This window comes from Plectropomus leopardus, chromosome 12 (genome assembly GCF_026936395.1).
Source record: "Plectropomus leopardus strain MGB_pleo_1.0 chromosome 12, ASM2693639v1, whole genome shotgun sequence".
Lineage (NCBI taxonomy): Eukaryota > Metazoa > Chordata > Actinopteri > Perciformes > Serranidae > Plectropomus > Plectropomus leopardus.
Window position 1 is genome coordinate 11,445,726 of NC_142187.1, and position 12,011 is coordinate 11,457,736.

The following is a 12,011-nucleotide window of genomic DNA, read 5'->3' on the forward strand; positions in this document are numbered from 1 at the left end:
TTTTTTCATTCACACACAGACATTCACCTTAGTCTTCTCCTAAGCAATTGTTCATCCTGGAACTGTAAGCTCTCCTTAAATCACTCAGTTTATTAAATAACAAAAAAGTTTCAAGCTTTTGAAAAAATTATGCATCTTTATTCTCTGAATCCACTGACTGAATGTACCTTTTATCTGTATGCTTGTACCCCTGTTCACCCTCATTTTATATGTTTTGTTTTACTCTTGTTTCTTTGTTGTCTTATTTTTCACCATCTTTTTTTTTTAACCATTTGTATTCTGCATTTATATCTGCATCTTTCAGATATATCATTTTTTCACCTGTGCTGTGCTTTTTTACCTGACAGTTACTCTTTGCTTTGCAGATAGAGATTTTACATGCAAATGCGATCAGCTTATAAAGAAATGATTCACATCTATAAATTTGACTAACCAACAATAGCTTTAAGCAGTTAAATATTATCCATGCCAGTCAGCTACAATAAAATGCTGCTTTACACCAGAAATAATCCAATAATCCAACGTTTAAAGGCAGTGCTTTTACCTGCAATGGAGTATTTCTAAACTGTAATATTGATACCAAATGGAAATGGACACTTTTCTCACTTGTGTAGGCCTATATACTGAACTAACACTGGTGCTATTGTTATGCCCAAAAGAGGACACTGTAGCCTGTGACTCAGCTGTCTTGGAGAGACCGTGTCGCAGCTGTGAGACCTCCTCCTAAATAAAAATGCATCATGTCTGACCTCACTCAACAGATGCCATAATGGAGCAAAAAAGCCACGGCAAACCACCAGTGGCTGAACACATTTACTGGCCACTCCCTGAAACAGTGAGGGATATCCTTTTTCATGTTGGAGTGCTTAGCTAATACAAATACCAGTTTTACTGGGAGTGAAAGGGTGTGGTGCTTCTGTGTAAGCTAACAGGGTAGTCTGGTTGTCCTTGAGCAACAAGTCCCCAAAGACCACATTGTCTACTCTATCTATGGAACTGGAAGAATACATGGGAGGGTTTTTTTCAGTAATATGAGCTGTTTTGTTCCTTTCTTTGCACATTCTGATTCTTGGCTTCAGAAGAAGTAAGAAGGCTGAGGTGTTAATTTATAATACTGATTTATATATTTATAGGAGACCCTCCACCCCACCCCGACCGTGTACCAAAGGGCTCAGCGTTCAACTAAGCCTATTAGTTGACAGCTGTATCTTGGTTATTAAAGTCCTGTAGCGTGGAGATTTACTTTCATTGTTAATTCGTTTTGCTGCGGGCATAGATGTGTTTGGGGAATAACATTACATTAATCTAAATTGTCTGTAATGCTTCATTAGTTCTTACAAATTAGGAAATATCCATTTTATTTCCACAATGCTCTGTGCATAAAAAATAAAGAAAGAAAATAAAACAGCACTCTATATGTTAAATCTATAGTCTATCAAGGTTGTTTTTTTTTTATTAACAAAAGCCCTCAGAGAAGGTATGGGTGAAGTTAAAGAATAATACCGCAAAGAGGCCAAGATGTAAGACAAAAAGATTTGTCAGAACAAATCAAATAAAATCAGACAGGTAAAAAAATACTGTAAACAGAGGAAAAGAATATCGCTTTCTATGACTATAATGCTGTTTCGGACCAGATTCATTTGAAATAGTCTGTTCTGCATTACTTCACAACAATAATGTAACATAATACTGTAAAGAATGAATGCTGTCTAATTTAATGTTTAACGTGATGAACTACAAAACAAAGATTTCAAGAGTCTGCTAATTGGTTTTTGCACTGCATGTAAATGAGTGGATGCCTGGGACAGTATAAAAATGCATGCAAATCTCTAAAACACAGTATAGTTTGCAAAATGACTTGCGGTGATGCAAAGCGTGGCCAGTATGATTTCGTATTTAAATAGGCTGAAACATAGAAAAACACAGGTATGATTCTTCACGAGTTCTGCCCTAATAATAGAAACAAAGGCACAATGTTCTGTGGACCACAAGCTCTAGATTCATTCATTAAACTCAAATGAATTGTGTTAAATGCAACTCAAAGGAATTTGAGCTTTTAATAAATAATTACATGTTATTTGTTATCAAATGTTATTATGTTGTTAGATTATAACAAATGTGTGTATTGATATTAAACTTAGTTCTGGTTGAGTCACTAGAGAAACCTGCTGACACAGAGCAACAACTTAAAGGGAAGCTATGCAGGAATGATGCAGAAAAACTATGAACCATGCAGGAAAACTGAAATAAGGTAGCAGTCGTTCAGGGCTACCTCAAAAATAATAACAGGAATTGATAAATAAAAAAAAAGTTGACATAACACGTACTATAGAAGTTTTAATATTACCGTTACATGGGTGATATAGAGCCAGTGCTGCAATCCCTAAGTATTGGAGTCTGGAGTGGAAAGGGAGAAGAAATTAGCACAGATTGTTAAGTTGACCACTGATATGGCTACAAGTGTTATTTTCAATAAAAACATATTTTAAAATCTGTCAGCCATCACATCAATTTTGTCCTCGTAAGGTATATTAGCAAATTTTGACCTTTCTGGCCTCACTGACTGTCAAAGGAGCTACATGTGTCTCTGTGTTTGTTTTAAAGGATAATGTTGTGTCACACAGGCACACTGAAGCAAGTTGTGGGATTCAGCCTTCGACCCCCAGCTCTCTGAAAACATAGATGGTAAACACAGCCGGCCCAGACAACCATCTGGATGCACAGACTAAATACTGTTTGTGTATGAAACGACACCTGCCCAGGGTGAGGACTAAGGATATCTCTGATGCGTACCGCCTATACAAATACAAGTGACTGAACTTCTTTTCTTGATCTCCTGGCTGACCAGCTTGCAGGTCCATTTGCACACATTTGACTAAATGTTGCAATAAATACGCCAAACTCTCAAAGACAAGCTCACTATTCTGATTTCATTGTTTAGTATATTCAATTGTGAGGAAAGTCATTAGACTAGCTGGTTAACAAAACAAAGAAATCCTGTAATATAAAGGTCAGCATCAACAATGGAGAATATGTCAAGCATGGACACGTCACAGTTACTGAAGTTAAACAAACGCAGTGATATGTGTAAAAATAGCCCTGGAGTGCCAAACCTTATGTGATGGTCATGTAAAAAGCTACCATATAAAAAATGAAGAAATGTGGCCATAACACTGATCACTTACCTGCAGGGCTTGTCTGTCTTCTTGGGACTGGCAGCAGCTGCTTCGCCTGCATCTCTGGGTGAGGCTGGTAATGCAGTGATGACAGAAAAGCAGGGCCGAGCTGGATGCTGGTGACCTCCTCAAGTCATTGAGGTGCAGTGGACGAGGAGGACATCTGGTGCTGCTCTAGCCAGACCGGTCAGAGAAAGTTCTTCACCCTGATCTGGGGCTCTGTTTTGAGCAGTTTGGAGTTCTTTTTATATCTTTCTTAGATGTTGATGACAAATTAGTTGGACAGTATAAAGGTGTGACACAACTACAGCTTGAATCACTTCATTCAGGCTTTTACTGGGAACAGCAATGCTCTTATCCATATGATATTATCAGTGTGTTCAGTACATGGAAATTTAGCATTCCAACACAATGCTGAGTAATTTAGTGTGTTTTAATTGTTCAACTGGCTTCCGCCATTGTGGAATTTATTCAGTTATTTATCTATTTGCTCCAAAAGAGCAAAAATTTAAATAAAATGCTACCTGTTGCATGATCAAATCAAAACAATAAAAAGTAAACTTTAGCATATCCCCTTATCTGAAAATGTGGTAAACTCATAGAAAACATGACAGTTGTGTGCTTTACTTAGAGAATCATCATTTTTATTGTGTACAGCAGACTTGCAAGAAAATAAGATAACACAGGCAGAGCAAAAAATATACGACACACCTCACATTTTTAGTGGGTCATAAGTAATGATTAAGAGGGATTACTTTTGTAGAGTCTATACATTATGGTAGACTAAATAACTTTTATGTTTTTGGTTGGGCAAAAAAAAAAAAAAAAAAAACCTAAACTATTTTAAGGCAACAGTTTGGCACTTGCGAAGTCCTCATAGGCATTTTTCTGTTTAACAAATGAAACAATTGATTAGAGAAATGAATCAGCAGATTAATTCAGTATAGTTGCACCTTAATCAACTACCAGTAAAATGATGCTGACATATTAACACATGGGTAACACATTTAAGGATATAAATATCAGCCCATTCGAACAGTTGGTTGATTATTATCTGATTTATTGTTTGGTCAAAAAAAGTAATCAAATAGTTTCAATGCTAAACATCTTGAGATAATGCATTTGTGTTTGTCAACCGAAATGTTTAAAACCCTAAGATACCCTGATTACTACACATGACAAAAAAACCTGAATCAAAATATCAAACCTTCACATTAAAGAAGCAGTAATTGGGGAATTGGTTTGGCAAAAACATGCTGACTGACAGCAAACAAACATTGAAAACCCAAAACAGACAAAAAAAAACATAGAAACAATATCATGCCATATATTCACTAAAATGAATTTAGTTATAACACAGCAACAAATATTACACCACAAATAGATCTAACATTACTGACAGTTGCTTGAAAGATTAACTCTTAGTGCAGCAGCGCTCCCAGACTTATAATGTCGGAGCCTCTCCAGGCAAATTCGCATCTGATTGGGTCTGTCTTTGAATTCAACAGCATTCAGTCTGGAACTGCACACAGGAAACCTGGACAGTCTTTAGAGACCTGTCTTGTCTTTTTATCAAATCGATCTGCCTCTGCCGTGAAGTTGTAACATGTATGGTCCTGTACACTTTACAAAAAACACAGTGGAATCTTTACTATATATCAAACTGATGGCTTATATCTGACAACAGAACAGTGATGAGGAAAAAAACATGTTTATTTTTAAAATGCTTTAGTGTTTACGTGGTAGTCAGATGACATCTCACAAGTTCGAAATGTGTTATAACTAAAATGTCTAACTGTAATGTAAAAATGAAGTACAGGGAAAATCTAAACTTTTACCAGGCGCCGACTGCTTCTTTTAGCATAATTGAGGACATGATCAAATGCGACCAAATGTATTCATTAATCTGAATTTTCCGTTCACACTAAGTGGTCACTACAGGCGTCGCCAGCTCAACAGCGGTTCCCTCCTCTCCCATTTTTTTGCTCTGCCAGGCTGGATCTTCAGCAGGACGGCAAAGGAAAGAAAAACGCTGGAAAACAACAAGAAACAAAGTAAGTTAACACACTACTTTGACAATTATAGCCCTCACAGACTTTTTGATCCCCAGAGCTAAAAGTTTAGGACAGCCATCCCTCTTGGACCACACCAAAGGATTTGGATGAATATCATGCATAACTAAATACACCATTAAGTATGATTGCATCAGCTCCAGTCCTATCCAACACAGTGTAAATGCAATCTTCTTTTTACACAAATTGAAAAGTAAACCTGTGGTCTCTGAGACATCAAGAGATGCAGAAATGTCCTCTTTGAACACTGACCTGTCTGAAGGTCCCTGCTGTAAAACACATCTGTCTAGCTGCCCACAGTGGCACCATGAGAACAGAAGAGAGGGTCATGGTCAATCCCAGTGCGTAAGCCCAGTCAGGGTAACTGTACCAGTCGTTAAACTTGAGGTGTTTGTAATCGACCAGGTACAGGATGAAGGAAATCTGTGAAGGTTTGGAGAGTTATGTTTTCTTTTGGGTTTTTTTTATGGGGTGTGGGGATCAGAATAAAGAGTTTAGCTTAAAATGATATTAGTAAGCCTCCAGAGCCCCTTTCAAATAGCCTTAATTATTCCACACAACTATGTCATGGATTATTGCTGAACTGGAGAAAAAAAGAGACTACCAAATAGGATTTATTCTACAGACTGATTTGTACATCAGTGGCAGCTGTGATTTTTAGCCCTGCGAGCTGCATGAAAATGTTGGTTGGCCAGTCCATCACTTTGGTTCAGACTGAAATATCTCAACTAGTATTGGATACATTCATAGTACATTTTGAATAAGCATTCATGGTCCAGAGAAGATGAATCCCAGAAAACTTTAGCGATCCCCTGAGTTTTTGCTGACATCTTTTGGTTTCTGGTGAAATGTCTTCACAGCTATTGAATGCACCAGACACCTGCAAAACTATTGAATGCAATTGAATGCAAATTTTGTCCTCCTCAGATGACTTATAATATCTTTGGCACCATCACCATGTTATATTTTAAATCATCCAATACTTCGATTTAGGACCAGACACCTGCAAAACTGATGGCATCATTGTCATTATCAGCTTTAATTCCTGTTGAGTGCTAACACCTGAAAACTACTTTGTACATTCTTGTTACTAGAGCAACTACATTTTGTTTCAGACTTTTTTGACTCACCAGTGACAGCGAAGGAATGATCCATTTCCAGCACAGTTTGAAGAAAACAGACGGTCTCTGTCCTGTCATGTCCTCAATGATGTTAAAAACACGATCAGCACCTGATCAAAATTCATAGTCTGTGATCAGGGTGGGATGTTTAAATGAAAAACATGACCTCATGACTGATTATTGAATAAAGATATCTGAGTCACAAATATATATAAATAGTTAGATCAAATACTTAAAAATAATAAGAATATAAATTATTTTTGCATACCAAAACTCCAGGCCAGAGCCAGACACTCAGATAAAGCCATGAAATAGTGACAAGCTCTGGTTGTGCCATAATAATCAATGAGCTGGAATATATAAATCCCTCCCTGCAATAGGAAGAGACGAGATTTTAATATGAGGAATATTTTAAAAAGTGTAACAGTAGATGTTTTAGCGTACATTCTGTGAAATATTTCATTTACCTCAGTGACCAACATCAGATTTACGAGGAAAAAAGATGAACAGATGAAAAGGACGAGCATCTCGTGTCTCCAAGGTTTACGAAACAGCTCCGGAAACAAGTCGCTTATTGAGGTGATAAAACACTCGACTGTCACAAACTGCGGATGAAATACAATGAGCAAAAATTTAATTCTTGTACCCTCAAGGCATTGCCAAATTTTACAAGAAAACATCTTACATGTGTGTCAACAGTCAGCATAAGAAGCATCAGGAAGAAGCAGACAGTCCAGAACTGTGGCAAAGGCATCATAGCTGTTGCCTGAGGGTAAGCAATGAAGGCCAAACCTGGACCTGCGAAGTGTATGACGAGAGACTTGATACTATTATTCTATATACCTATTTATGTTACAATAATGTCTTCAACTTTGAATGATTTACTAAAAATTGACATTTTTGAATAGACTGGACCTGATTCAACCACACTGTCGACAGAAACACCCTGTTTGTGAGCCATGAATCCAAGCACAGAGAAGACGACAAATCCAGCAACAAAACTGGTCCCACTGTTCAGCAGACAGAGCCAAAAGCAGTCCCTGCAGGTCACAGAGACAGTCTTGTCAAAAGGAGGAAACTGGCATTGCTATGTTGCAAATTGAAATGGTAATGTGAAGTTATTTACTGAACTTTTAGTACAATACATTTTTTTTTTGGTTTCCTTTGGCTGTGACATTTGAACTCTTTAAGTCAATGGTTATCACATGCTACACACTATTAAAGTATTCATTTGTAAGTGATTGTGTTTTGCAGCTGATACTTACTTATAACAGTTGTTATTGTAGCGATTGTAGCTGCCCAGAACAGTCAGAGTCCCCATAGTCAAGCTATAGGAGAAGCATATTTGAGATCCTGCCTCTATCCAGACCTGTAATGTCATAAATGTAATGGTGTAATTTGCAGCTTTTTGTAGTTTCTATATTAGAAGATTTTGTGGGGCGAAAAATGGAGCATTTTAAAAGGTGATTGCATGTGTTTCAGCACAGCAAATATGAGGAAAATAAAGTGTTTCTTGGACATCAAAGCATGTAAATATGTTCTAGTAAAAACACAAAATATGTAATAATAAGTAAGAATCTGAAAATGAGCAGAATAAGTCCCCTTTAAGATGATTAAATGATGGGTGAAAACTGTTTAACAGCCAACAAATCAGCGGGAACAGCTTAAAAATATTTCCTGTCACTCCTGTTTTTATTATTTTTTTAAATTGCATTTGGAGAAAGACATTCTAAAAAAGCAGATGTTATGCTGTACGCTTTACATGCAAACATAAACAAAATACCTCAAGGTTTGCCAGGCGGTTTAGGTCTGGATACAGATAGTAGTAGATACCTTCCCAAGCTCCAGGCAGAGTTAAGCCCCTGATGAGCAGTATGGGGAGCATCACATAGGGGAAAGTGGCTGTGACGTATGCTACCTTTAAAAAACAAAACCTCATGAATGAATTGTAATAACCAGAAGTAGCAGTTTACTAATGAAAATAGAAAACTAGACATTAGGATACCTAAAATTGTTGTATTGACGATGTCTATGTACTATATGTTTAAAATTTTAATCAAAAAAAATTTCCTCCTCGGGGTGTCGGGTGGATCAGTGGATAAAGCAGGTGCACCATAAATGTGCGCAATGTCCTTGCTGCAGCGGCTGCGGGTTCGACTCCAGCTCGCGGCCCTTTGCTGCATGTCATCCCCTCTCTCTCCCGCCTTCAATGCTATCAGTCTTCTGTCCTGTCTAATAAAGGCAAAAATGCCAAAAAATAATCTAAAAAAAAAAAAAAATAATATTTACTCCAACCTTTCCAGAAGATTTGACACCTTTCCAGACACTGAAGTAGCAGAAGACCCAGGAGGTCAGAAGACACAAGGCCAGATCCCACCTCACACTGCCCAGCTCTTCAATGCCTACAGACATGCCCAGCACACGTCGTCTGAGGAGAAGGGACATTCAAGAGGTGATGATTTCTAAATATTTGGCATGATGTTACAAAGTGATGTCAAGTCATATCACTCAGTTTACTAAATGACAGTTAATCCTTGGTGAAAAATGTTAATACTGCTTCTCATGTATGTGAAGGTAGCCAGTGGGTCTACTGTAGTTCAGCAGGCTGCTAGCCTGTGAGTGAGCAAAAGGTCTTTAATGCACACATGATATCCTACTAATATGCACCCCATGAATGACATTATGTTAGGTTAAGGCAAGTGAAGTAACTGTGGTTAGGTTTCGGAAAAGAAACATAGTTATACACAAATTACTAGCTCATGACAGCATGGGATATGTGCAGATTTTGGTGCATTACTTTTCATAGGAAAACGTGCAAACAGTACATGAGAAAAGCCTGATTAATGACGGCACGTTTCAGACATTTTACCAGGATACCATAAGGGAATTGTCCTGATTGTATGGAAAAAGTGTTGCAGGTTTACACTTGGGTGTCATTATTGGTCATTAAAAGCAAACTAATTCAAACTCACTCCCAGAACTCTGTAGCAGCAGAGGTGGTGTTCGTCAACATAGTCTGATTTGTCCAATTTTTTGAAGGAGAATCCAAAATCTGAAGATCCATGCAGTTAGCTGGTTTAGCAAACACACGAAAAATGTTTAGTGTGTATATTGTTTAATAAATATATAGGAAATTTTTTGCAAGCTTTAACCGTTTAAATGTACCTGTATTCCAGGCGTTCTCACAGCTGACCCAGGGAAGCTGGGATCTGAATGAGAACACCAGGTAGAAGAGAGCCCAGACTTGGATTATAATGTAGCTGAAGTCATAAAGTTTACTTATCAAATTTCCATATCCAATCCCTATAAAACAAATAAAAAAACAGTTTACCTTGTGCAGTTATGCATTTTTAATCTCTGGAGATGGTTTGAATATTTCTTTGAGCCACATTTTCAGAGCTGGTTGAGTTATATTTGGACAAAAAAATATTTAATTTCTCAAGTTTAGTTTCTCAAGTCTTGTGTACAAATGCAACTTTTTTTTAAATGTTAGCTTCCCCTTTTTTTCTTGCAAAAATCAACTCACCTTGTGCAAGGGGACACAGTTTCCTCCAGCAGGTGATGAATCCTTCCTGGGAGTACTGACCGACTGAGGTTTCCAATAGGAACAGAGGTATCCCACACATCACAGCTAACAGACCATACGGCACCAGAAAGGCACCTTATAGATATTACAAAGGATATATTTTAATCACCAATCATCAATATGAACATTTTTAGTGCACTGTAAGTTGTTTGTAATGCTCACCTCCACCATTCTTGTAGCAGAGGTAAGGAAATCTCCACATGTTGCCCAGACCGACCACATTTCCTGCAACAACCAGGAGATATTCGGTTTTACTGGCCCACTGTCCTCTGTCTCCAGCCCTCTGCTGATTTTCTATTTTTCTTCTTTGTCTGTTCATCTCAACATCAATGTCTATGTTTGATGTGTGTTTCAAACTGATCTTTATTTCTTTTATCATGTATTTTTCCTAATTTGACTATTTCCTGACATCAGCCCATGAATCATTTCTTAAAATGAAAAACAGTTCCAGTAAAAACAGGCTTACCTTGCTGTTTTGCAAGAGCCAGAGGGATCTATTCAAAGAGTCACCATATCCTACCATCTGAAAGCATTAATTGAAATATATATGCAAACCGATCTTTGATGCTTTAAATACGTTTTTTCATAATTTGATGACATATTGGTCTAAAGCCAGCAATGATTTAAACAACACAAACTTTTTAAGTAAACCGAGTCAGTTGGACCTGAATGAAGAGTTTTGTGTATTTTGTATCATGACGAAAAGGATTTAGGATATCTGTAAGTTTTGCAAGTTCTGTTTTGTTAATATGCTTAAGAATACACAAGTGTGATTAATAGCATCCAGTCAACAGAATACAGATATACAGCACAATTTAACACCTAAAGTGTTGTTTTGTTTATTAGAGGTCCAGACATGTGCATAATATACAAGTTTGATGGAATGTTTAATTTATTTTGCAAGTTTGCTGAAGCTTGATTGAGTATTGATGTTTGTGTTAAATGGCATGACATGGAATCCTGTTGAAATCTCAAGTAAAGTCAAAGAGAGAGATTTAGTCTGAATATACAATGAAAATAATCTTGCGAACAAATTATTTTTGTGCTTACTTTATCAATGAAATGCTATCAGTTTCCTAAATACTACATATTAAACACAACTTTTTAATTAAGTCACACTGATGTGGTTTGCTTAAGTTGCGACAACAACCTAGCAATTTTAAGTTGACTTGACAAAATGAAGTAAAAAAAACAAAATTTTAAGTAAACCTTACAAATAGATATAAAGTACACATAACGTAAGAATAGTTCAATTTACTCAATCATTTAATAATCATTAATAATCATTTTCCTAGATCTTTTTAAGTAAGATCAACTTTTCAGATTTTACAGTGTACCTATTTACAATAACCCTGTTAAACTCAGGTTTACTCGAAACTGTTATTTCAGAATTGACAATGCATTCATAAGTGGCTAAAATTATCTATCATCAAAACTGATGTTTTGATTTAGAAAAAAAAAATAAAAACTCAGCACTATTTTGAGCAGTGCCATTTAAGTGTCTCCCATAGTGTATATACTATATATACAGTGATAGCTGAAATGTAGTTAATTTGAAAGCTTAAAATCTATCTGAAACCATAAAATCTCATTACCAAATGTTTCATATAAAATTCCTAAAAAGTAAAATGAAAGTTGATCATTTAGGATTGTCGTCTTGTCTACCTCCACACTGACAAAGAAGCAGCTGGTCGCCCAATGCTCTAACATTAAGGAAGTAACTACTATCACAGCTAGAACTACAAAGACTCCAACAGAGGAGGAACACTTTTTAACACCATGGACATACTGAGTTAACCCCAGTAGTAGCAGGACTAAACAACCTGATGATATCACACCACCAGCCATTACATCTACATCCACATCATGGCGGAGCAAGATTGTGGACAGACTAAATACACTCAATCCCCAGATAAGGCTACTCCGGCTCACTCACAAAGACCCATCAGAAGAGATGCTTGCATTTGTTAACACAGGTGACTCCATAACTGACACCAACATGAAGGCGCCAAAATAATTTTTTGAGTCCACCTTAGCCTCTGACTGAACTCAGAAC

General features: G+C 36.9%; 1 protein-coding gene across 3 annotated transcripts; it reads right to left on the reverse strand.

Annotated features, from left to right (window-relative positions):
• Nucleotides 1–3,798: 3,798 nt before the first annotated feature.
• On the reverse strand, nt 3,799–10,555 carry LOC121951231 (sodium- and chloride-dependent betaine transporter-like). Of its 3 annotated transcripts, none has more exons than XM_088085550.1 (14): nt 10,118–10,555; nt 9,896–10,030; nt 9,535–9,672; nt 9,342–9,441; nt 8,665–8,797; nt 8,153–8,287; nt 7,635–7,738; nt 7,285–7,409; nt 7,055–7,167; nt 6,837–6,974; nt 6,638–6,740; nt 6,379–6,479; nt 5,501–5,538; nt 3,799–5,208 (listed from the first exon to the last, which is right to left on the reverse strand). In XM_088085550.1, the coding sequence occupies exons 1-14, from the start codon at nt 10,332–10,334 to the stop codon at nt 5,112–5,114; spliced, it is 1,677 nt and encodes a 558-aa protein (XP_087941676.1). In that variant the 5' UTR covers nt 10,335–10,555; the 3' UTR covers nt 3,799–5,111. The 3 variants fall into 3 exon arrangements, with proteins under 3 accessions (XP_087941676.1, XP_042353419.2, XP_087941677.1); XM_042497485.2 differs by having other exon boundaries at nt 5,501–5,671; nt 10,118–10,552; XM_088085551.1 differs by lacking the exon at nt 5,501–5,538.
• Nucleotides 10,556–12,011: the final 1,456 nt, after the last annotated feature.

Bases quoted from the DNA above. Each gene is read 5' to 3' on its own strand.
- LOC121951231 (XM_042497485.2), bottom strand. From the start codon at position 10,334: ATGATAAAAGAAATAAAGATCAGTTTGAAACACACATCAAACATAGAC. The intron at 9,673-9,895 runs GTGAGTTGATTT...TTTGTTTTATAG, and splicing joins ACTGTGTCCCCTTGCACAAG to GGATTGGATATGGAAATTTG. The intron at 7,168-7,284 runs GTCCAGTCTATT...TACACTTCGCAG, and splicing joins CGACAGTGTGGTTGAATCAG to GTCCAGGTTTGGCCTTCATT.